Source organism: Alexandromys fortis, unplaced genomic scaffold, assembly GCF_014885135.2.
Source record: "Alexandromys fortis isolate MF-2015 unplaced genomic scaffold, M_Fortis_MF-2015_v1.1 scaffold_462, whole genome shotgun sequence".
In the NCBI taxonomy this organism is placed as follows: Eukaryota; Metazoa; Chordata; class Mammalia; order Rodentia; family Cricetidae; genus Alexandromys; species Alexandromys fortis.
This window is the reverse complement of record NW_026068338.1, coordinates 127,353-151,830: the sequence shown is the minus strand read 5'-3', so window position 1 is coordinate 151,830 and position 24,478 is coordinate 127,353. Positions and strand designations below refer to the sequence as shown.

The window sequence follows — 24,478 nt, the reverse complement described above, 5'->3', positions numbered from 1 at the left end:
GAGACCAGCCTGGTCTACAGAGCTAGTTCCAGGACAGGCTCCAAAGCCACAGAGAAACCCTGTCTCGAAAAAAAAACCAAAAAAAAAAAAAAAAAAAAATTCCTGGTGTTTGTACTTCAGGTGCACAGCAAAACCTAAAACTGCTACTTTAAACCAAAGTCCTCCTTTTATTGTTATAAAATCATAATGCTGAGAGTGTACTAGGATTTAAGTACCTAAAGTATAGTCTGACCAATTTATATCTTCTGAGCTATAATTAGGATCCTCAGGGTTTGTGTGTGTACAAATATTGCAAATTATTTCTTTAAGCTGACAAATTTTTAAAAATACAAACAATCCTTTACTATAAAAGTTTTAAAAATCAAATATGGGTCAGCAATAAAAAGAGAAAAGAACAGGTCATCGAGCAGGCACTTGTCTGTGTCATCGGAGCCAGTTTGTATTCAGCTGGGTCTGCTTCTTGATGCTGGTGTCCATTTTTAGCACTTCTCGAATGGCCATGGTGGCATAAGTAGAAGGAGGAAGAGAGAAATCCATCTTCAGAGCCCGGTATTTGCCCTCTGCCAGGCAAGAAAGAAGTGCATGGTCAAAACTTTTGTGGCGGCAGGCTGACCAGAGATCCCAAGACTCCCCCCAAAGCCACACCCTTTCCTTAGGATTCTTCTCCCCAAGGGTCCTCAGAGAATAACGGAAGTGAGAGCACAGGAGGGTACAAATGAGCTGGGTGGACGGGGTAACTTTATTCAGGATAACAGGGCGGGCAGGGCTGGCAGGACGGCGCATCAAGTCAAAGTACCTGTCACTAAGCCCGATGACCTGAATATGACCCCTAGGACCCACATAGCGAAGAGAACTGGCTCCCGCAAGCTGTCCTCCAATCTATACGTGTGTGCCATGTGTACATAGATATAGACAGGCAGGGAAGACAGACAGACAGACAGACAGACATCTTGTTGATTTACCAGTAGCAAAAACTGGTGGTGGTTTTCCTTCTAGGTTGTCCACATCCGTGTTGAAAAGTGGAATTTTAGGATCATCATATGCAATGACTTCCCTTCAAAATAATAAAGATGAGCATGAATGTGAGCACTCACAAATGCCACAAAGCTCTCTATCCCCCTTTGTAGAGCCAGAAAAACATACTGGTTGACTAGTAGGTGTCCCCTGGAACAGAACAGGCCAGACTCTATGCGCGACTGCCTTTCTATTACTTCATAACAGACGACAAATGCTATCGGGTGATGGGATGACTTGGAAGGTTTCCCTAGCATGGTGGCTTTACTAAGTACAGGTGAACTGGAAGTAACCATGACATTAACATATCCTCCACAGTGAGCACCACTGACTCCACCCCACCCCCGCCTTCTTATGAGAGAAACTGCTCTCCAGAGTGTGGAACGTAAAATCCAACTTTGCCAACTCCGTGCCCATTGTCAGGAAAGAAAAGAGAGAGGGGGAGAGAGAGAGGGAGGAAGAGAGGGAGGAAGGGAGGGAAGGAGGGAGGGAGGGAGGGAGGGAGGGAGGGAGGGAGGGAGAAGGAGAGAGAGAGACAGACAGAGAGAGAGAAAGGAAAAAGAATTTACTGGCAATGGGCAACTAGTTCAGGATTTCATTTTAAAGTTAGAAAAGCTTCAGCAAATAGTAAAAATATCAACAGTATCTTTAATATATATATAAATTCTAATTTTATTTAGCATGTATGAGTATTTTGCCTGGATGTGTATCTGTGCACTATGTGTGAATGCCAGAAGAGGGTGTGGATCCCCTGGAACTGGAGTTACAGACAGAGCTGCCATGTTGGTGCTGGGAATTGAACCCTGGTCCTCCAGAGGAACAGTCAGTGTTCTTAACTGTTTAACCATCTTTCTAACTCCAGGAACAAATGGATGTTTTACAAAGAAAGGTAAGAAAGATCATTTTCTGTATATCAGTAAGTCAGGGATACCAACAAAATGTAAAAGAAGAAACTTTTCAAAGACAAACAAATAGGCATCCTCCTGAACCTTCATCAGGCGATGAAAGGAGACAGAGACAGAGATCCACATTGGAGCACCAGACTGAAATCTCAAGGTCCAAATCAGGAGCAGAAGGAGAGAGAGCATGAGTAAGGAACTCAGGACCACGAGGGGTGCACCCACACACTGAGACAATGGGGATGTCCTATCGGGAACTCACCAAGGCCAGCTGGCCTGGGTCTGAAAAAGCCTGGGTTAAAACCGGTCTCACTGAACATAGTGGACAATGAGGACTACTGAGACCTCAAGAACAATGGCAATGGGTTTTTGATCCTACTGCACCTATTGGTTTCGTGGGAGCCTAGGCAGTTTGGATGGAGGTGGGTGGTCCTTGGACTTCCCACAGGGCAGGGAACCCTGATTGCTCTTTGGGCTGACGAGGGAGGGGGACTTGATTAGGGGAGGGGGAGGGGGAGGGGAGGTGGCGGTGGGGAAGAGACAGAAATCTTTAATAAATAAATAAATAAAAGAAGAAGAAGAAACTTTTATTATATGACTTCAGTCAACACTAATTTCTTGGTCACTTGAAAAATACCAACTGGTGGCAGTATAACAGCAGTAATCAGGACAGTTAACAGCTACGGAGCACTTACACTCACAGAACCACATACACACAAAGCAAAAACCTGTCGTTCTATAAAATGTCCCAGTTCTGTACTCACCAGCTGACATTCTGAGGCCGAATAATGATCTTTCGATAGGCACCTGATAAAGAATAATCTCGAATTGTGTGTCTCATGTTGTCAATATCAAGATTGTCTGCAGTGAGCATTTCCCTGTAGGCTTCACTAACTGGGACAAAACACAAACAGTTAACTGGAATGCAGTCTGTCAGCAGGTGAGCTTGAACTATAGTAGAACTGGCAAAATATGTGGTCAGTACAGTCAGACTGTCCTAATAAAGTTCGTTAACTCTAGTTTGTAACCCATAGGGAATAAAACTTAGCAACCAGGCCTAAAAGATACCTCCAGCGTTAGTGGAGTCACCCTGTGGCTTTATTTCTGTAATCAGCTATAGGGCTTGTGGCATAAAGTTCCCAAACTAACTCCCAAAGGTCACTCTACATGGAGTTTCTAAATAAAATTTATACAAAGTGACTCTAAATGTTTAAAAACATAAGACCCTAGAAGCCATCTGGTCTACCCTAGGCCATGACTCTCTAATGTTCTCCTACGAGACATCGTAGGAGACTTGTGTGGGGACTATTACACAAGCCACAACATGAGAAAGTTCCTCCTATTGCAAACAGGTTGTTTTCTTATGGGCTCTATTGACTTCTCGGAAACACGGTAGATTAGCTGGCCTCTACATACATCCATAAGCACTGGAGCCATAGGTTGTTTCATCTGACTTTGGTTCTTTCAACTGTCTCTCCTCTAACGTTTTTGGTTATCTGCCCCAGGTTACAGGACTCAACAGTAACTCCAGATACTTTATTTTTGTTGTTGTTGTAGCTTTTCTATTTATTTATTTCAGAGAGTGTTTCCCTGTGCAGTTGTAGCTGTCCTGGAACGAGCTCTGTAGGCCAGCCTGGCCTCAAACTTAGAAAATCACCTGCCCTTGCTTCCTGAGTGTTGGGACTAAAGCCATGGGCCACCACACCCAGCTCAGATACTTTTTAATTCATTTTTTTTCATTTTATTAATTGTGTGTGAGTGTGTTGTGTATGAGAGTGAGCGCAAGCGCGCTGTGTGTGGGCGCGTGTGTGGAAGACAGGGCACACACATGGAGGTTAGAGGACAACACTGGTGTTGGTCCTTTCCTTGACTTCACTTGTGTTCCAGCGACACAAACTTAGGTGTCACACGGCAAGTGCCTTTACCCATCTTGCTGGCCCTTAACATTTTTCTTTCTTAGAGACAAGGCCTCACTATGTACCCCTGGTTGGCCTCAAAGTCACAGTGATTACCCTGCCTCTACCTCCTGAGTCACCACACACAGGATTCATGGCCTTTAATTTTTTTATAAGCTACCATCAAGCTAATTTTTCTTTTCATGATTAAACAAATTCAGTTTTATTTATGGAAATGTATGTATGTTTGTGTGTAAATATCTGTATATGTGCATGTGGGTGTCTAGGGAGGTCAAACGGTGGCCCTGGAAACCCTTGGGGCTTAAGTTTCAGGCTCATGTGTGCCACCTGGGTGCTGGGAACTGAACTCAGGTTGTCTGGAAGAGTAACAACCTTTCTTGACCACAGGGCCATCTCTCTAGAATGTTGCTATGCAGCTCAGGAGCCTTTTCCCGATTACTAACATTAACTTCATCTTACATTATTACAAATATAAGACGACTTAGGAACACAGTCAACTCATTTCTTTATTCAAATTAGTCATTACAAATGCTTGAAATACAGGGACAAGGAAAGAAGACACTCACCATACTCCCGAGAACTTATAGTACTAGACATGCCCATGTTACCAAAGGCCCAAATGCCTAACCCTTCCATCTCGTCAACGGCACTGCAAATGTTCTGCTAAATTTATTTTTACTGGAACCAGCCAAGTTCCAGATTCTGAGAGGAATGAGAGAGAGGGGAGAACATTCTTTGCCTTTTTTTTTGATGGCTATCAACCTGACGTGGTGTACCAATCAGTTTTTCTTAACTTAATACAAACTAGGGTCACCTGGAAGAAGGGAACCTCAACTAAGGAACTGCTTCTTCAGACTGGCCTGTGGCGTCTCTGTGGCACACATCCCCGATTTCTGGTTGCTGTAGGAGGGGTCTAGCCCAGTGTGGGCGGTGCTCTCCTTGGACAGGGTGTCCTGGGTTGTCCTAAGGAGGCAGCAAGCCAGTAAGCAGCTTTCCTCCAGTTCCTTTATCTCCTCCAGCTTCAGTTCCTGCCCTGACTTTTCTCAGTGATTGAGTGTGATCGGGCCGTGTGAGCCAAAGATATCTTTTTCTCCCCTGGTTGCTTCTGATCAGGGTGCTTTATCACAGGAACAGAGGACACTTGGGCAGCAAACTGGTAAACACCAGTTATTCTCACGTTTCAGCTGAGCCTGTCCCACTGCTACTGAAGGGGAAACCCAGGGGATCTGCTCTTGATCAGACCAACCAAGGGGTGCACCGCAGCCATGTCAGTGATAGTGGTTCTGGAAGAGCCTTGCGAGTGAGTCAGTGTGGAAGATTCACTCTTAATGCGGACATGCCCTGAACAGACCGAAAGGCAAAGACCTGGAACACCACCTTTCTCCTGCCCCTGGACTTCATGATCCTAGGTTCTTGTACCGCTAGCCCCAGACTGACAGTCAGGACAATGCCTTCTCTGGCCCTCTAGGCTCTTGTACCGCTAGCCCCAGAGTGACAGTCAGGACAATGCCTTCTCTGGCCCTCTAGGGCCAATTCATGCCTCAGAGACAGGTACTGGTCCCACTACTAGTGACCCCACAGAAGACCAAGCTACACAACTGTCACCCACATGCGGAGGGCCTAGGCTGGTCCCATGCCGGCACCCTAGCTGTTCATCCAGAGACTGTGAGCTCCCAAAAGCTCGGGTCAGCTGTCTCTGTGGGTTTCCCCATCACATCTGGACCCCTTGCTCATATAATCCCTCCTCTCTCCCTTCAACTGGACTCCTAGAGCTTGGCCCAGGGCTTGGCTGTGGATCTATGCATCTGCTTCCCTCAGTTACGGGATGAAGGCTCTATGATAACAATTAGGATAGTCACCAATCTGATGAAGGCCAATTCAGGCACCCTTTCCACTACTGCTAGAAGTCTTAGCTGGGGGCATCCTTGTGGATTTCTGGGAGTTTTCCTGGCATGAGTTTTCTCCTTAATCCCATAATGGTCCGCTAACAGCTTTAGCATCTTGAGCCCTCTCCTTGGTTGCTGCCAAGAGAAACAGACTATGCTCTTCCCTGCCCACCTTCCTTATTCTCTCTTATACCAGTCCACACTCCCTTCTCCCCTTTACCACCAATGACATCCACAAATGTAACAAAAATAATGGCAAAAAGTCTGGAGAATAGGAAGTAATGGCAGAGGATTCTAACTTTCATTTCCTCTTCTCAGGCTGGCATCCAACTTATAGGCTGAAGCAGTCCTCCAGCCTCAGCACTTGGGATCACAGACCCATGATACTGCAGTGGGGTAGCTTTTAATTTATTCTCCTGAATACATTCCTTTCCAGGACCATAAAACTATATATATTATACATATATATGTGTGTGTAATGTATATATTATGTATATATACATAGTACATATATATAGTTAAGAAATTTATACACACATACACACACACTTTTATATAGAGTTTTCTATGTAGCCCTTGGTGGTCTGGAACTAGCTTTGTAGGCCAAGCTAGCCTTGAACTCACAGAGATCTACCAGCCTCTGCTGGGATTAGCTATTACGTGTGCTATAAAGTTTTAAGACTATAATTCAAATATTTATTTTTCCCTTGTTTTACTCTTGGTTACTGATAACTTAATCACATTACACTTGTTTTAAATATTTGGCTCAAACATGGAACTTACTTTTATGTTTGGGGTAGATAACATCAAAACCAGGCAGGGGCATCACCACATCGTGGATGGAGTAATTATTAACATCATCTTCCTCGATATAGGTGGCTGTGGCTGCAAATCCACAAGCAAATAGCAGGTTAAGAAAAAGCATGTTCATGAACTCATGATCCTAAAATTATATACATCTCAGTGAGTTGAAAGCACAAGGGGTCCAGGTGCAGAGGCTCAGAAAGCTTAGAATCCCTCCTTTTTTAATCAGCTGGAATCCTGAGCAAGGCGCTAAATCTTATAAAAATCAGAATACTTCCCAGTAGCGCTACAACAGAGCAACGCAGGGAAAGCGACTGATGTTAAGACCAAAACACAGTTAATTTTTTTTTTTTTTCTTTTTTTTGGTTTTTTGAGACAGGGTTTCTCTGGCTTTAGAGCCTGTCCTGGAACTAGCTCTTGTAGACCAGGCTGGTCTCGAACTCACAGAGATCCGCCTCTGCCTCCCGAGTGCTGGGATTAAAGGCGTGCGCCACCACCGCCCGGCTTGGTTTATTGTTTTTGACTCACAGTATGTTAGCCAAAAAGCTCACAGTTAATGTTTGATAGCGGACAGGATATTAGCATTTCCTTTAAAAATTATTTTATTATCTTGTGTGTAAGGATGCCTTGCCTGCATGTATGTTTGTGCATCATGTGTGGTAAGTATCCCTGGTGGCCAGGAGAGGGCACTGTATCCCTGAAATGCAGTTATAGACAGCTGTGAGCTACTGTGTGTGCGGGGAGTCAACCTGGCTCCTCTAGAAGTCTGTGCTCTTTACAGCCGACAAAATGCTCTGGACCCATATTAACATTTATGCTAATGTTTCAGGCCATTCTGTTACATACTTAGTAAAGAAACTGCCTGATGACACGGTGAGATGCTGTGACACATCCACAAATATATAAATATATATTAAATATATAAATATATGTATTTTGAAGCCCCAGCTTCATGCTTGTAAAGGGCTTTGGGCCAATCGTAGCCCAAAGGTTATTCTGTTATATTACCTGGAGGCCCAGACTTAGCTGCTTATTCAAAACACATACGTATTTTTTTACTGGTGATTAAAAACTATCCGCCTGACCTCATGTGTCCTTCCAACTCCTACTTACTAAACATTTCTTTCTTAACTAGTAGCCACGATGGATTTCAAAAACACTGCTATAAAGTATCTGAGTCCTAATCTGTCTGAATAACAAGATATATGCCATACCTCCTTTGAGAACAAGGTCCCCTGGGACAGGTTTCAGCCCATAGTCTTCTATCCGTTTGCTCACCATGTTATTCCACACATAGCTCTGATAACTATGGATATACATTAAGCGATTATTTCTTGGTATCTGCAGAGAAGGGAGAAATAGGCAAAAACAATCTTGAGCATTTGAAGTGTTGTTTCCCCAAATATTTTACTCATTTAATGGTAACCCCAACACAAGAAACTCAGACTGGGTCTGACTGTGGGGCTGGAAATGCAGCTCAGTGAGGAAGCACTTCAGAGTGTCCTGTGTTATACACACAGATATGAACTGTGCTTACCAATATGGCACCTCGATTGAAAACATGCTAACAGGAAACCACTTAGCTACTTCCTGCTGAACTCCCTTCCTGAGGCACTCTAAAGCTCCAATGAAGATGGTTATAATGGGGTCATATCGATGGCTCAGTAGGTAAAGGCACTTGCCTTGAACTGACCACCTGAATTTGATCTCAAAGGCTGTCCTGGCCTGTGTGCTCAAGTCCATGACCATGCTCTGCATAGGCACAGACACAAATTAAAGTTCTAAAAGACATGACTGTAGGAACACCCCCCCCCTTCGGTTTTTCGTGAGAGGGTTTCTTTGTAGCTTGGAAGTTTGTCTTGGAACTTGCTCTGTAGATCAGGTTGCCCTCAGATTCAGAGATCTACCTGCCTCTGCCTCCCAAATTCTGGGATTAAAGGCGTCTGTGACCATCGCCCGACTGAGTTCTAAAACTTTCAAATCCCATTCAATTACATTAAATTCAATTAGCAATCATACTTTCCATAGACAGTTTTTTGGGCCAATGCTAATAAACACGACCAACATCCCCTCCTCTACCAGCTCATCACCTTTCAGGGTCAGAATGAGGTACACTCTTTGAAGACCACCGAAGGATTCTTGGTGCCCTTGCAAGTTTCTTAAAGATTATGTTTAAAAAGCATTGGCCACCTCGCGTCATGGCCTGACTTCACAGATTGCACTCACTATGCCAAATGCAGAGACTATATTCTTCATCCCGTATTTGGAAAGTCCTCGAAGCAGCTGCCCTTCCACACACCTTTTGACAGGCAGCTTTTTGAGGGCAGACGCTGGATCTTTGGTCTTGGCCCATTCTTCTCTGCATTTCACCAAGTACCCCTTTTCAGCTACGGGAGAAGAGAAGCGGCGATCAAACTTGGCCAACAGAAGAATGTGCGTCACTTCACATGCCTCAGAGGGAGCACAGAACTGGGGAAGACGCACGCGTACTGACGGAGCTCACGGCTGCTCCAAAGCAAGAGCTCATCCCCACCTCAGCTAAGGAGCTTTCTCCTTCTCTTTGCCCCTGTACCGCTTGCTTTAGAATTAAAAACAATTTTTTTTAGCTTGAAAATAGTTACCCAAAATGAGTATTAATATTTTGACATTTTATAAAGTATCAGTGAAATCCCTTTTTTACAGTATAGTTTTAGAGATATTTCCTGGAAAAATTTTAGTCATTATACTATGCTTTAACAAAATAGCCATACATATACATTATCTATAAACTCAGAGAATTCGTAGTAACTGAAGAGAAATGAATATACATTTAAGCATGCATTAATAAATCAGATAAAGAGCTAGAACCAGGAGATAGTTTTTAAAATTTCAAAATTATGTAAAATTGTGAAAATGAAATGGCGTTTAAAAATTAGAAAAAAAAAAACCACTAAGAACTTTAAAATAACAACCTTCAGTTACTTTTACTTAAATTAATTCCATGAATATCTAGCTATACATTCTATGCATTTTATTTCAACACAAATCTTTTTCTCACCTCCAGAACGGGGTTTCAGTATTAAATCCATGACTTCTGTCCAGGCATTCTGTAGAATAGCTCTAGAATTAAACAGGATTTACTGGCTTATCTGTGCATAAGATAAGCTTTAAATGCTCAGTTGTTAAGACTGTAACAAGAAACACTTATTAGCTCATTCAATTTATTTATTTATTTATTTATTTATTTATTTATTTATTTATTTATTTATGGTTTTTCGAGACAGGGTTTCTCTGTGGCTTTAGAGCCTGTCCTGGAACTAGCTCTGTAGACCAGGCTGGTCTCGAACTCAGAGATCCGCCTGCCTCTGCCTCCCAAATGCTGGGATTAAAAGCGTGCGCCACCATCGCCCGGCCTAGCTCATTCAATTTAAAAGCACGTAGGAAAATGATGACACAGACTTTAGTGACCATCGTCTACCATAAAAGGCTTCTCTGGGGCTGGAAGGAGGGCCCACTTATCAAGAGTGCTTACTGCTCCTGCAGAGGGCTTGAGTTTGGTTCCCAGCACCCACATCCAGCAGCTCACAGCTGCCTGGACTCCAATGGGTCTGCTGCCCTCCCTATATTCAGCACACACAAACCCACACAGGACAAACTCTGCAGAAGACCTGGATTCAGTATCTGAATGCCCGGCCATACACGGGACAACTATTTCATCTCCTCCAAAGAGCAGGGAGCACCCAATGAGGAGTGGGAAGAATGTAAAAGTAGGAGGCAGGGCTGAGGAGAGAGCTGACATCTGAGCAGCAGCTGGGACTGCTCACACATGGTTCCCACAAAATGGAGTGGGGTCATGCACGTTCAGCGAGGAGTGGCCCATGCTTCTGTAAACAACTCTAATGCAGCTCAATGGGACACAGCTGGGATACACGTAAGTAAATGTGGAGAAAGCTGGGAAAGAGCAGGTGATGAGAGGAGGGAGGGAGGGAGGGAGGGAGGGAGGGAGGGAGGGAGGGAGGGAGGGAGAGGGCGTGTGTGGGGAGAATATGAATGAATAGGTACACATACGAAAATAATGAAACCAACTGGAGTATGTAATTAATACATGCCAAGAAAAAAACATTTAAAGCTCCAGTTGTCCTTTTGCTATGGGGTGGAAGAGTTTTTCATTTATTGTCTTGATATATTCTGGATTTATCTTCTGTTTGAGACCTGGCATTTCCCCTTAGGAAATCCTATGGTGATACTGTAAGTCCTATGAAGGCAGAAAACAGTCTGATGCTGTGAAAACTGTTTGGAACTAAGTTGGGCACATCACACAACTTCTGTTTCTGGGTAAATCTAACAGCATTTTACTAATCAATTATTTGTACTAATTTTCTTTGGGATACAAAACTATAGGGTCATATGGCTGGGCTTCTGCTTTACCTAAGAATGCATAGACTGATACAACCCTTCCTTAAATTATCTGTAGTATGCGTATCTGTATTTTCTATTAGTTATTATAGTGGCTTTTCCTGAAACTAGCTCTAGTAGACCAGGCTGTCCTCAAACACACAGAGATTCACCTGCCTCTGCCTCCCGAGTGCTGGGATTAAAGGCATGCGCCGCCACCACCACCTGGCTGGCCAAGCTCAAAGTTGTTGATAACAGGTAGGCTACAAGACGAGCTATCCTGACCTAGGATGTGGTTATCTGGTGTTTTGGACCTGGTCCATAGAGATAGAGCTGGTCCATCCTGACCAAAGTTCAGAGAAGTCCAGAATCTTCTGCTCCTTCTTCTGAAATAGGAGGTTTGTCTTAGGGAGTGGCTGATTGCAGGATACTTGGTCTAGGGTGTGCTCACTGTCCCAAACATCAAATACTTTTCTCAGGAAATAATGGCTTGAAGTCTCAAGTATTGAAACAAGTAACTGTACTGGTTGTCCTTTGTGTTCTGTTAGAGCAGCCTTCCCTTTTGTACTGGGTATAAAAGTGCATGGAAGATAAATGTGGGGGAAAATTTAGCACTCAGTATTTGCCAAATTGTCACTATCCTGTGTCTGTTTCTGCTGTACCTCTGGTCTTTCTATCTAACATTTCTAACCCTCACGCCCCTAACCTGGAACGTAGAAGTCACCCAAAAGGTGGCATATGACTCTGAGCCACATTCTAGTCCTTCCACTTGCTACTCTTGTTCTGAATTAGCAGATAGATCATTCTATGCTGCCCAGGCTTGTCTGGCCTTTCACAGTCCTAATCGGCTGCCCAGGTAGCTGTCCTGGACTTCACTGTGCCTGTCTGGCCTTAATTTAGAGAGATTTCTATTTATTAATGACTTAGCACATTTTAAGCCTAGAAACAGGTGCTGCATAAACACCATCTGCATTCCCAGCCTTCCATGGAGTTGACATTATTTCTACTTCACAGGGGAGCAGTCTGAGGCTCAGAACTCAGTCCTCACTTTACAGCACTGCCCGAGAGGGAAAAAGGAGCTGCTGCACAGGAGACCAATCCCTTGACCTTTGTAAAATCATATAAGCAGATACAACTTGATACTGAAAAACTGGACAATACGCTGAAACAGAATGAAGAACAAATGTTCTCAGAGAGCCTTCAGTTTGTAGCCCGTATCACTCTAAATCCTGTACGAATAGTTAGTTACTTTACGTAGCAGTCTCTGCTGGACAGCAGGATTCTCACAGTATGTTTATGAAACCAAGTAGTATTTATCGATGAGACTTCTATTCTAGTTTACTCTGGAGAGCATGCCTTGGGTCTGGGTACTCTGGGCCTGTGTTACCCTTACCCGGCTTTTTACACTTGGCCTCTTCCCTGCTGAAAAGTAAAAGAGAACCCAGGTGTGGTGGCACACACCTTTATTCTTGGCATTCAGGAGGCAGAGGCAGGCTGATCTCTGAGTTTGAGGTCAGCCTGGTATACAGAGTTGTAAGGGTCTGTCCTGTCCGTTTAAGAGAAAAGCCGGGCCCACTCAGCCCCCTACCCCCCACCCCAGTCTGCTGAGGCAAGATCTTCTACATCCAGGCTGAGTTCCTTCCTTTCTGTCTCTCTCCCAAAGAGGTAGTTGCTGCTGTGGTTCCTCTCTTCCACCCTATTTCTCTCTCTCTCTCTCTCTCTCTCTCTCTCTCTCTCTCTCTCTCTCTCCCTCCCTCCCTCCCTCCCTCCGCACTTCCTTCCCCTCCCCCCTTTTCCCTTCATAATCCACTAAATAAATATCCAACCTCACTCTGCATGGCATGCCTCTCCGTCTGTCTCTCATCCTCTCGTGGGACTGGCTGCCCCCTGAGGTCTCTCACCTGCCGCGCGAGGCTCCCTGCCTGGGATCTGTTGCCCCTCGGGGAACAGTGACATTTTACTTTTACCATTACACAGAGTGAGTTCTAGGACAGACAGGATTACACCGAGAAACCCTGTTTCAAAAAACAAAAAACACCAAAAAGAAAAACAAACAAACTAAAGTAAAAGAGACCCCTTGAAAGGGCGGTGAAGAATGGTAGGAAAAACTATTTAGTCACAGCTTCAACTGTGCACATGCATGTGCCATATATGTGCCTCTAGAAGCCAGATACCCTCCTCATTGGCTCTCTCGCTGATAGGCTAGTCTTTTTTTTTTTTTTTTTAAATATTTATTTATTATGTATACAACAGTCTGTCTGCAGGCCAGAAGAGGGCACCAGACCCCATTACAGAAGGTTGTGAGCCACCATGTGGTTGCTGGGAATTGAACTCAGGACCTTTGGAAGAGCAGGCAATGCTCTTAACCACTGAGCCATCTCTCCAGCCCGATAGGCTAGTCTTGTTGGCTAGAGAGAGTAAGGGATCTGCTGGTCTCCACCTTCCCAACACTGGGGTTATAGATGTGCCCTACCACACTCAGCTTTTGAGTAGCAGTGGGATCTGAACCTAGGACCTTATGCTTGTGTAGCAAGCGATTTACTGAGCTGTCTCTCCAGACCTCTTTTTCTTTTTTAGAAAACATACTGTTGCATGCATTAACTGAAATAAAATAAATCTTACAAAGAACTTATGGATCAGTAGTTCATTTGTCCTAAACATGACAGAATCCTAAAATAATCAACACACCATTAACAAAAATTTTACTTCTCTGTTATGTGAGAATAAATAAAAATATCCTTTAGATAGAAATTACAAAATTAAATACAAACTTTTTGACCAACGAAAACTTTTTGAGTCTTCTTTTAGATAAAAAAAGAACTCAAAAGTCAGAGTCAGGTCACTCTCTGTAAGCTCAAGTCCAGCCTAGTCTACACAGTGAGTTCTAGAATAGCCAAAGCTACATAGTGAGACAACGTCTCAAAAAACCAAGACAACAAAACTCCCAAAAATAAAAAGCTAAAAGTTAGAAATCAACTACTTACCTTCCAACTTGGTACGTAGGGACAGCTGTGGTCCCAAACCTTTGCATACCATAGTAGTTAATGAAGCCGGTCTCCTTCAGAGATTGCATGGCTTGCTGTACTTGCTCTTCAGTTCCTGTTATATTCCTGCAGAGTCCCAAATTGACCAGAGGAAAAAAATGGTCAGTAATCTCATTTTATGATGCATACCATAACACTGGCTTCTATATCTCACCTCTGCAACCTTTTCTAACTTTCTGAGGACTTTGCTGGTTTATTATTTTAATCAAGTTTATTATTTTAATCAGGATCTTTCTGTCCTGGAACTTGTGTTATAGGTCAGACTGGCCTTGAACTCACTAAGACTCCCCTGCCTCTGTCCTTTAACCCTCAGTGCTGGGATAAATGACATGAACCACCAATGCCCATCTCATTTTAAGTGCAAATTATTATCAGATGAAGCACTGTGCACCACCTATATAGTTACCAAAATTGTTCACTGCCCACAAATGGAATTTACTTATTTATTTTGCAAGTCCTTCTATATAGGCCCTGGCCAGCCTGCAAACCACAGAGACCAAACCAGATTGACCTTGAAGGAGTCGTGTGATCCCCTGCCTTTGCCTACTGAGATTACAGGCAAGTACAACTATGCCTGCTCCCAAACTGAAACTTATACCAACAAATAACTCTGTTAAAGTAGCCTGATCTTTCTATGAATATGCCCATTCTAGGCACCTCAAACGGATTAATTCACAGGCTCTTTATCTTTCAAAACTGGATCTGAAGAACAGTGTTTCCGATGGCTGTAAGAATCTTTGGAGGGAGGAACAAAGACCAATTATCAAGAGAAACACTATACAGTATTTGTTCCTCACTTCTACAGTCCTTGTTCTCCCAACCAGCAGCCCTCTCTCTGTACCAGCGATCCTGTACCCTATCAACACACATAGAAACAGACCACGGAGACCCAGCCAGCCAGGTCTGCACTCCTACCTGCGTACTTTACCTGAGAACAACAGTGAAGTGATTTCCTTGAAGCTCTCCCAATTTCAGAGGGGTTTTCTGATAGCTGAAATTCCCTAGCTTAAAGTTCATCAAGCATTTGTTCAGATGGGCGAGTCTTTGTGCACTTATCCTTCACAGAAAAAAAGGAGCAGAGAAAGGATCATGAGATCCTGCAGAAGGCATTAGGTGCACTTTTCCTTCCCCCTTGCATTTGTCTTATGGGTACCAGTACTATAATGAAGAGACTTCAACACCAGTGGGAACACAGAAGTAAGAGATGTAGAGGATTCTACTTTCTGTGGGCAGGAGGTAACAAAGGGGACGATAGCAAACAGCAATCCCACAGAACTGTGAAGAGTGGGTTCTAACTTTAAAAAAGGTTTAGCCATAATTGGTCCAGTAAGAAAGAGTATTATAAACTCATAACCAAAAGACAACCTTGGAAAACACAAAAACACCGAGAAGAAGGAAAATCCATTGGTTCATCCCTTGAAAAAGCATTAGATTTTTGCATTTCCTCATCCTTTCAGAACATATTGAAGATGTACATTGCTACAATCATACAAAAATGTATCCTCCTATCATTTTACAGAAGTGTTCCCATGCTGTTAAATTGTTTCATTAGAAAGTCTTTATCTTCCTCAACAGAAAATCTACACAGAACAGCAAATACCACACTGAAAAGTCTTTGTTCTTTCTTTATCTCTACAACTCTCCTGACGTGCAGCACTTTCTTTTAAATATTTTTATTTATTTTTAATTTTTCATTTTGTATTTATTTATTATTTTTTGAGACAGGGTGTCTCTGTAGCTTTGGAGCCTACCCTGGAACTTGCTCTGTAGACCAGGCTGGTCTCAAATGCACAGATCCACCTTTCTCTGCCCCCTGGGTGCTGAGATTAAAGGTGTGCGTCACTATTGCCTGGCTTATTTAGTTTACTTTTAATTAAGTGTATGTGTGCGTTTGTCTGTGTAAATAAGTACGGGTACTCCTGGAGGCAAGAGTCACCGGATCCCCTGGAGTCAGAGTTCCAGGAGGTCATAAATCACCCAAAGCTCAGGTCCTCTGCAAGAACAGCACACACTCTTTACTGCTGAACAAACTCTCTTGCCTCCTGGCCTGGAAAAGTTTTGAAATAAGATTAAGATAGTTATAAACTGTCATGTGGGTGCTGGGAATTGAACCACGGTCCTTCGGAAGAGCAGCCAGTGCTCTTAACCACTGAACTTCCTCTTCAATCCAGCACACGCTCATAAATAAAGCTTGCCTGAAGATCAGAATGAAAAGCAGCCACATTGGTCAGCCATACATGCCAGGCAGTGGTGGCACACACCTTTAACCACAGCAGTTATGCTAGTCAGCCATACAGGCAAGGTGGTGGTGGTGCATGCCTCTCATCCCAGCACTAGAGAGGAGACAGGTCTCACTCTCAGTCTCAGTCTGAGGATTCATGGAGGCAGGATCACTTATTCTGATCAAAGGAAGAGGTAAGAGCTAGTTATTGGCCGCTTTGCTTTCTGATCTTCAGCTTGAACTTCAATATCTGACTCTGGTTTTTTATTATTCATGCTACACTTGCTGTTCTTACGGATGACTAGGCTTTGATTCCTAGTACCCACTGGTGGTTTATAACCATCTGCTCTCTTATGACAGCCACAGGCACCAAGCCTGCATATGGTGCACACGTACGCAAAATATTCATACATAAAATAAGATGAATCTAAAAACAACAAAACAAAACACACACACAGACACACATACCACCCAAATCCCATAAGGGCTATAAAGAGGCCATCTTCAGCTATATAGCCAGCCTGTACAGGTTAGCCAAGGTTACATAGTGAGACCCCGAAGAGCTGGAGAGATGGTTCAGGTTAAAAGCACCTGCAGCTTTTCCAGAGATTCTGAGTTCAATTCCCAGCAACTACATGGTTGCTCACAACCATCTATAATGAGATCTGGTGTCTTCTTCTGGCCTGCAGGTATATTTGCAGAGCACTCTTACATAAAATATAAATTAAAAAAAAAATAGTGAGACCCTACCTAAAGACAACCAACCAACACATCAAACAAACAAAAAACAAAAAACAAAAAAAAAATAAAAATAAAAACAACCTTTTAAAGTCCAAGGTACAATATAAAGTTCAATTTCCAGCAACCACATGGTGGCTCACAACCATCTATAAGACCTGGTGCCTACTTCTGGCCTGCAGGCATACATGCAGACAGAACACTGTACCATATAGCATATCACAGTGCCTACGAATATAGTTTTAATTTTTCCTATGTCCATATTTCCTTTAAAAAGACAGTTACTTTGTCATGTAACAGAGGCAAGGGGCTGAGTTTGGCCTGAGTCTCCCAGTGGCTTCCAGTATATTCATGTTTTGTGTACATACAGTATATGTATGTGTGTGTCTATTTGTATATTTATGTCTATGAATATGGGACTGGGGGAGGTCTGGGTGTGGACCTCAGCAACTGAGTTCTACCCCAAAGTTTCAAGTCATCAAACTGTTCCATAGGCCTCTCAAGTTCTAACACATGGGGAAAAGTAATGGTGCACTCTTGCTCTACAGACACACACACACACCCCTGCATATACACAAAGTGAAGCTATGCAAATTAGAATTCACGTATATAGGGCAGAGACATGGCTCAGCAATTAAGAGCAGTACCCACACTGCGCTGCTAACAAGTAGCTGCACCTCTAGCTCTAGGGGATCTGACGGCCTCTTCTGGCCTCTGAAGGTGCCCCACAAAGAGTGTACACACAATTAAAAATAAAACTTTCTCCTCATGCTAGAGAGATGGCTCAATTGTTAAGAACTGTTTGGCATTCTTAACCATTGCTGAGGGCCAGAGGACTCAAATTTGATTCTCAGCACCCTCATCATGGCTCACAACCACCCCTAACCTCCATTGCAAAAGATCTGACCACCTCTTCTGACTTCCAAGGGCACTATATACAGGGCCCATATACAGAAGCTGCAAAAACATTCATACACATAAAAATAAAACACAGCTTAAAAATCACCTATATAATATCTGAGCTCCTGGAATTCTTTTTATTTCAGTGTTGGGAATTGAGTTTATGGCTTCATACATGCCAGGCAGGCATTCCCCCCTTAAGCTCTTTGGGAAGGCAGAATATTATATAATAAATAAATAAATATTAAAAAAAAAAAAAGACAGGAGCAAAAGAGAATCAAGCTCCTGGCTGTCCTAGCAACCTCTGGAGACTGCTTCTAGCTAATGCCAGGAAAGTGTCTCCCCCCTCCCCCCATCTCTCTGCCTCTCAACACAGTGTCTCACTATGTAGCCCTGCTGGTCTGGCACTCACTATGTAGATCAGGTTGGACTTAGGTATCTGCTTGTCTCTGCCTCTCAAGTGTGCGTGCATGTATGTGTGTTGGGGGAGAGGGGAAGGAATAAAGGTGAGTGCCAAGCCTTGTCCTTCTTTAAAAACATAAAATTCACCATTTTGGGGGGGGGAGCTAGAGAGATGGATCAGTGGTTAAGAGCACTGGTTGCTTCTTCCAGAAGACTTGGGTTCAATTCCCAGCACCCACATGGCAGTTTACAACTGTCTATAACTCCTGTTTCAAGGGATCCAACACCCTCAGTCAGGCAATCCAACATACATAAGAATATATAAAAATCACTTTTTTCAAAAAAAAGAGAAAAAATCACCATTTTATTTGTTTTCAGGGTTTTTAGTGTACACTCACAACGTGAGCAGTGTATCATCTCATCACCATGGTCACCCTCATCCACTCAGCCCTGACTCCGTGTCCTCTGGCCTTCCCTGCAGCCCCTGTAGTTGTTAATGTACTTTTATCTACAGATTTTCCCATGTTGAACATTTCATGTGAACAAAAATCAAATAGTGATTTTTTTTTAATGGCCAACTACTTGGTGTAATTTTCTTCCTCCCTCTCTCCATCTTTTTTTTATTAAATATTTATTTATTTATTATGTACACAATACTCTGTCTGCGTGTATGCCCGACAGCCAGAAGAGGGCGCCAGACCTCCTCACAGATGGTTGTGAGCCACCATGTGGTTGCCGGGAATTGAACTCAGGACCTTTGGAAGAGCAGGCAATGCTCTTAACCACTGAGCCATCTCTCCAGCCCCCTCTCTCCATCTTTTAAAAAATATTTATTTATTATGTATACAATATATTCTTTCTGCATTATGCCTGCAGGCCAGAAGAGGGCACCAGACCTCATTACAGATGGTTGTGAACCACCATGTAGTTGCTGGGAATTGAACTCAGAACCTTTGGAAGAGCAGGCAATGCTCTTAACCTGAGCCATGTCTCCAGCCCTCCCTTCATTTTTTAAATGTCAGGGTCCCCCTGTATACAGGCTGGCTTCAAACTTGCTATTCTCCTGCTTCACTCTATAGAGTGTTAGGATTAATGGACTCTGCCAACATGCCCAACAATGCAAAACTCTTACGGCTTATTATGCTATAAGATATACTGGTATCTCACTCCTTTTATATTGAATAATATTCTCTTCCCTCAGTATACAATGGACAGTCATTTCTGCATCCATCCAGCAGCAAAAGTACAGAGCTACTATTAGTTCTTGAAGGTGAAGGTGCGTATTGACAATACTGCTCACCAATTTTAATGACTAAAGATCAAGTATTTTTGGTTGTAAATTCACATGTGACAATCTTGTTTTTAAGCAATAAGGGTCAACGAACACCTGCTACACAGAAGCCTTTAAAAACAAAGCCAGAGCCGGGCAATGGTGGTGCACACCTTTAATCCCAGTACTCGGGAGGCAGAGGCAGGCGGATCTCTGCGAGTTCGAGTTCGAGGCCAGCCTGGTCTACAGAGCTAGTTCCAGGACAGGCTCCAAAGCCACAGAGAAACCCTGTCTCGAAAAACCAAAAAAAAAAAAAAAAAAAAAACCCCACAAAGCCAGAGAAATATTGGCCCAAGCTCAGACAGGAGACTGGCACCAACAGGCAGGAAAAGAAACAAGTCTGAATAAGACAGTTGGAGATCCTGTTTGAAATTACCCAGTATTTCAGAGTTGCAAGAAAGTGGACAGAAATGCTGCTTATCCCAGGACTGATCAACGCAGCAATAATTAAAATCTCTGTGTGGCAGAATGGGTTTTTCTTATTCACCAGTTCTCGTGGGAAAGGCCAATCTGAGTACCACACAGATCCATTGAGCAAACGCAGGGTGTAGCCTGTATCCGCGAGATAAGTGCAAAGTGCTTTCAAAAGGGCAGCATTTAGAAGGCCTGCTGAGATTCCTGAAAGTCAACAGGAAAACGGGAAAAAAAAAAAAAAAAAAAAAGTCTATGAGGGTAGACCAGTAACCTGATCAAGTCTGACACCTGCTGGCTGGTAAAATGCCTGTTTTTAAACCTCAAATTAGCATCCTCACCCAGTTCCAACCAAAGCAACACCTTCACACACACACACACACACACACACACACACACACACACACACACACACGATGGAGAGGGGCCACTGCCTCAGGCCACAGAAGAGGACTGGAATACAAACAAGCAGCTGTAACACGGACCTCAACATAAACTATGGAGTCCTCAGGATCTGGATCCTGCCCTCTCTCAGCCACCCTCTTCCCTTGCCTTCCTTAGCCCTTTCTCCTTTCCTTCCTCTCCTCCTTCCTCCAGTCTTAATCTACTTTTATTTTGTTTTTCCTCTTACTCTCCTTTTAAGTTTAGCATATAAAGTGAATATGTTTCCTTATGTCATTTTCTTACATATATGTTGTTTTATCTTGTTTTATCATTTATCCTTCCCGCCTTCTCTACTGCCCAGTTCTTGCTGATTCCAAACATTCTCAGAAACAGTCCCCACCTCTTACCACACATGTTCCTTTTCAATCCCTTTTCTCTCTCTTCCCTCTTGAGGTCTTTTCTTCCCCTCCCATGACACCCCCACACCAATACACTTAAAACCAAGAATCCACATATGGGGTGTGGGGTGTAATATTTGGCTTTCGGAGTCTTAGGGATTTTGCATAACCTAATGTTCTGCAATATCTATTTACTGAAAAAATAACAAATGCCCCAGAAAATTTGTCTTTCTTATGTGGATGCTATGATAGCTCTTCTGTATGATTCCAATTTTAGCATATAAGCCATTGAAATGAGTACATAGAAAGCTTTATTTCTTGCTACATGTCCACAAAACTGCTTACCAGGTAGTAAATGTGTTGTGTTTTGTAAGTCCTTCTAATATCTTCATAAGCTATTTTATTGGCTTGGAAATAACAACCTCCATGCCCCAAGAATCATCTCATCCTTCTAGAAGCAAGACCACTCTTAGTTCTCTACCAGAGGCACCACTGCCCCCTGTAGGGCATCTTTGACAAGTCTGGAGATGGCTTTAATTTTCACAATCATGTGCTTGCTGTACAGAAAGGACAGAGATCAGGGAGGCTAGTAAATATCTTATAATGAATAGGGCCAGTTACCACAACAGAGACAGTTGAAAAGGCACATAGCATAGAGATGAGATGCCTTTATTTAAATTAAAACCACAGCATCCCATCCCGTCAACTGTGCAAACTTTCCCTGGCTGTCCTTCATAGTCCCAGGTCTGCAAGCAAGACTAAGGCATACCCTAGTTCAACTCTCATCCCACTCTAGGAGGGTTCTACTTATTTTCTGTCCTATAACTTTTTTAAAAGTAGAGACCCTTTTCATCTGCATGTCTGTTACAAACAAAATATATTATTCACTGTTTTGTAATATTTAATAAACAAGAAAGAAAGGTGCACTGTGTGTGTGTGCGGGGGGGGGGGGGGGGGGGGGGGGGGGGGGGGGGGGGGGGGGGGGGGGGAGGGATATTTGTCCAGGCACAAAGGGCCTTGCTGGCTTAAACCAGACTAAACTGACTATCTGAGCATGCAGTATGTAACTTCCCTAAATTAAGCCAACCTAGGTCTGCCAACGGGCCCCAGCAACAGCTGCTGTGCCACGAGACAAGACGGCCCGAACCAGTCTCCTGATACCAGTGCTGCTGCTTCCCCTCCCTCAGGGGGTGGGGGGCACAGAAGGTTTTCCCTTTTCTAAAATAAACTGTCTCCCAGAGACGGAGCCATTGACAACCCCCACCCGTCCCCTTCCCCAAGGGGAAGTTCAGTGGGACAAAGCAGCAGATAAAAGCAACAGTGCACTTATTATCTCTCTCTTTTAATGTGCACTGGTGTTTTGCTTGCATATGTCTGTGTGAGGATACCAGGTGCCCTAGAACCAGAGTTACAGACAACTGTGAGCTGTCTTGTGGGTGCTGGGAATTGAACCCAGGTCTTCTGGAAGAGAAGCCAGTGCTTTTAACCACTGAGCAATCTCTCCAACCCCAGTTCACCTATTCTTTTGGCTGTATCACCAACAGCTTTGTAAAATTACTCAGAAAATATATATTTGATAAGATTAGGAAGCAGAGATTCAGGGTGAAAAAAAATGAAGTAGAAAAACACTACAAAAAAGCAAAGCAGGGCTGGCAAGATGACTCAGCAGATAGAGGCATCTGCTACCAACCAGGGTTCAGCCCAAGGGTCCACAGTGTAGCAGAGAACTTACTGTCTCCAGATGGCCTTGACCTCAACAAATGTGCTACAGTGTGTGTTTACATATGCACACAATATAATAAACAGATAAATAAATGCAATAAAAAACATCTAAAACGTTTGTAAAAGGCAGAGATATCATATAAAGTTGAAAGTGGTCAATTTCATAAAGCAAGCCCGAGGCCTCTGAAGGGAGTGAGTGCTAGGACCTCTGCAGAGCCAATCTTGGGGAACTCTACTTACTTGAGGACAGCAATCTCCTGGACTGTGATGGCTCTTTTGTCTTTGGTTCCCATATAGGAGAAAATGTTTGGTTTCACTCTGGTGAGACAGAATCAAAGCATTCCTAAGTTACATGTTAACCAAAGCACATTTCTAATAACTTATTTCAAAATACACTTACTAACATACTAAGAGAATAAGGAGAAACTTTAGTAAAGATTTTATTGAGAAAAATTTAAATAAATATGCAAATTAAAGCAGCAACAGCTGCCTTCTTAGCAGGGCTTGATTCCCAGCCTTCCTGGCTGTCAGGGAATCACCTGGCTTTCAGACTTGGCTAAAAAGTAACAAAAACGAAAGTCCATAGTCAGAAACAATTTGTTAAGTTGCATAAAACTGTAACAATAAAGGGGAAAATATTCCAGAGATATTTTGTAGCACTCTGAACATTTTATATCTTCAGTTTTCAAGAAGTTACAGTAATGTGATTTTTTTTTTTACCTTAAATATAATCTACAACTCTGTATTTAAAAAAAAAAAAAGCCAAATGCTAAAACAGGAATCTGGATAGTTCCTTCCCCCAACCCCCTCGTCTGTCTGTGTGTTTCAAGACAGAGTTTCTCTGTGTGGCCCTGGATGTTCCAGAACTCCCTTTGTAGACTAGGCTGGTCTCAAACTCATAGAGATCCACCTGCCTCTGCCTCCTGAGCGCTGGGATTAAAGGAGTGGCTAGATAGTTCTGATATGGAGATATACAAAATTCTACAGAGGAATATTTGCATACTCCCAGAAATCCCAACTGTACATCCTAGAGGAACCGTTTCCTCCTGTCTACATCCTTAGGAGGGCCGTCTATGCTCCTGAAAATGGAACAAGAAACCACATACTTTTTTTAGGAAGCTAATAAAAAAAGTGAAATGTTATTTAATTAGGTGTGGTATTCAGGGCTGACCAGTGTTCTCTTCAAACTCCTAGGCAGAAGCCTTGACTCCCAGCATCACATAAGATAACATTTGGAAACAAGGCTTTTAAAGAGATGACCAGGATAGAATGTGGCTTATCAGATGGACTCTTCACAGGGAGTTCCAGGACAGACAGGGGTAGAGACCCTGTCTGAAAAACAAACAAAAAGAAAGAAAAAGAAAACAAAAACAAAAGAAAATAAACTACATATTCTGATCTTGGAACTTCCCGGTTACAGAACTGGGAGAGAATTATTACTAAGTTGTGCTACGTAAGCCACTTAGTGGTTACTTTGTTTGGCTAATCTGAAAACACATTTGCTATATAGAAATGTTTAACCTGAGTTAAATTTTCATAGAATACAAATTTGCTGTGGTATCTACAGACATTTCTTTTCAAAATATTTTCTTCTGTATGAGGGTTTGCCTGCACACATTTAATGTGTACCACAAGCATGCTTGGTGCCCCTGGAGATCAGAGAAAGGTGTCGGGTTCCTTGGAACTAGAGGTATAGATGGTTATAGGCCATGATGTGGGTGCTGGGAATTAAACCGGATGCTATTGAAAAGCAGCCAGTGGTCTTAACAGCTGAGCCATCCCTTCACTTCTTCTAAAACCACAAACACAAAGAATCATAGCACCTCACCTAGCCTCCACACCTGTGATCTCTGCTGGATTTTCATCCCTTTCCCTGACTGTGCTAGGAACTCTTAATTGTATGTGAATTATTTACTTCCAGAACTTTTATCTTGAATTATTAGCAAAGGGATAAAAAGTTTATTGATCTATTTCCCAACAAACATTCCCATTATGAAGTACTTTTGGCATTTACTGATCTTTTCCCACTGGCATT

The 24,478-nt window shown here is 43.0% G+C and overlaps 1 protein-coding gene across 1 annotated transcript in view; it reads right to left on the bottom strand.

Moving 5' to 3' along the window:
• Positions 1-147: 147 nt before the first annotated feature.
• Pus7 (pseudouridine synthase 7) overlaps positions 148-24,478 on the bottom strand; it is a 42,550-nt gene continuing 18,219 nt past the window's right edge. Inside the window, exons 7-16 of the mRNA XM_050132880.1 lie at positions 22,684-22,761; positions 14,866-14,994; positions 13,878-14,003; positions 9,557-9,618; positions 8,746-8,906; positions 7,734-7,860; positions 6,499-6,600; positions 2,678-2,807; positions 963-1,054; positions 148-560 (exon numbers count right to left, since the gene is read on the bottom strand). Coding sequence (XP_049988837.1) covers positions 424-560; positions 963-1,054; positions 2,678-2,807; positions 6,499-6,600; positions 7,734-7,860; positions 8,746-8,906; positions 9,557-9,618; positions 13,878-14,003; positions 14,866-14,994; positions 22,684-22,761 — 1,144 coding nt within the window. The 3' untranslated portion in view covers positions 148-423. The remainder of the gene's footprint in view (positions 561-962; positions 1,055-2,677; positions 2,808-6,498; positions 6,601-7,733; positions 7,861-8,745; positions 8,907-9,556; positions 9,619-13,877; positions 14,004-14,865; positions 14,995-22,683; positions 22,762-24,478) is intronic.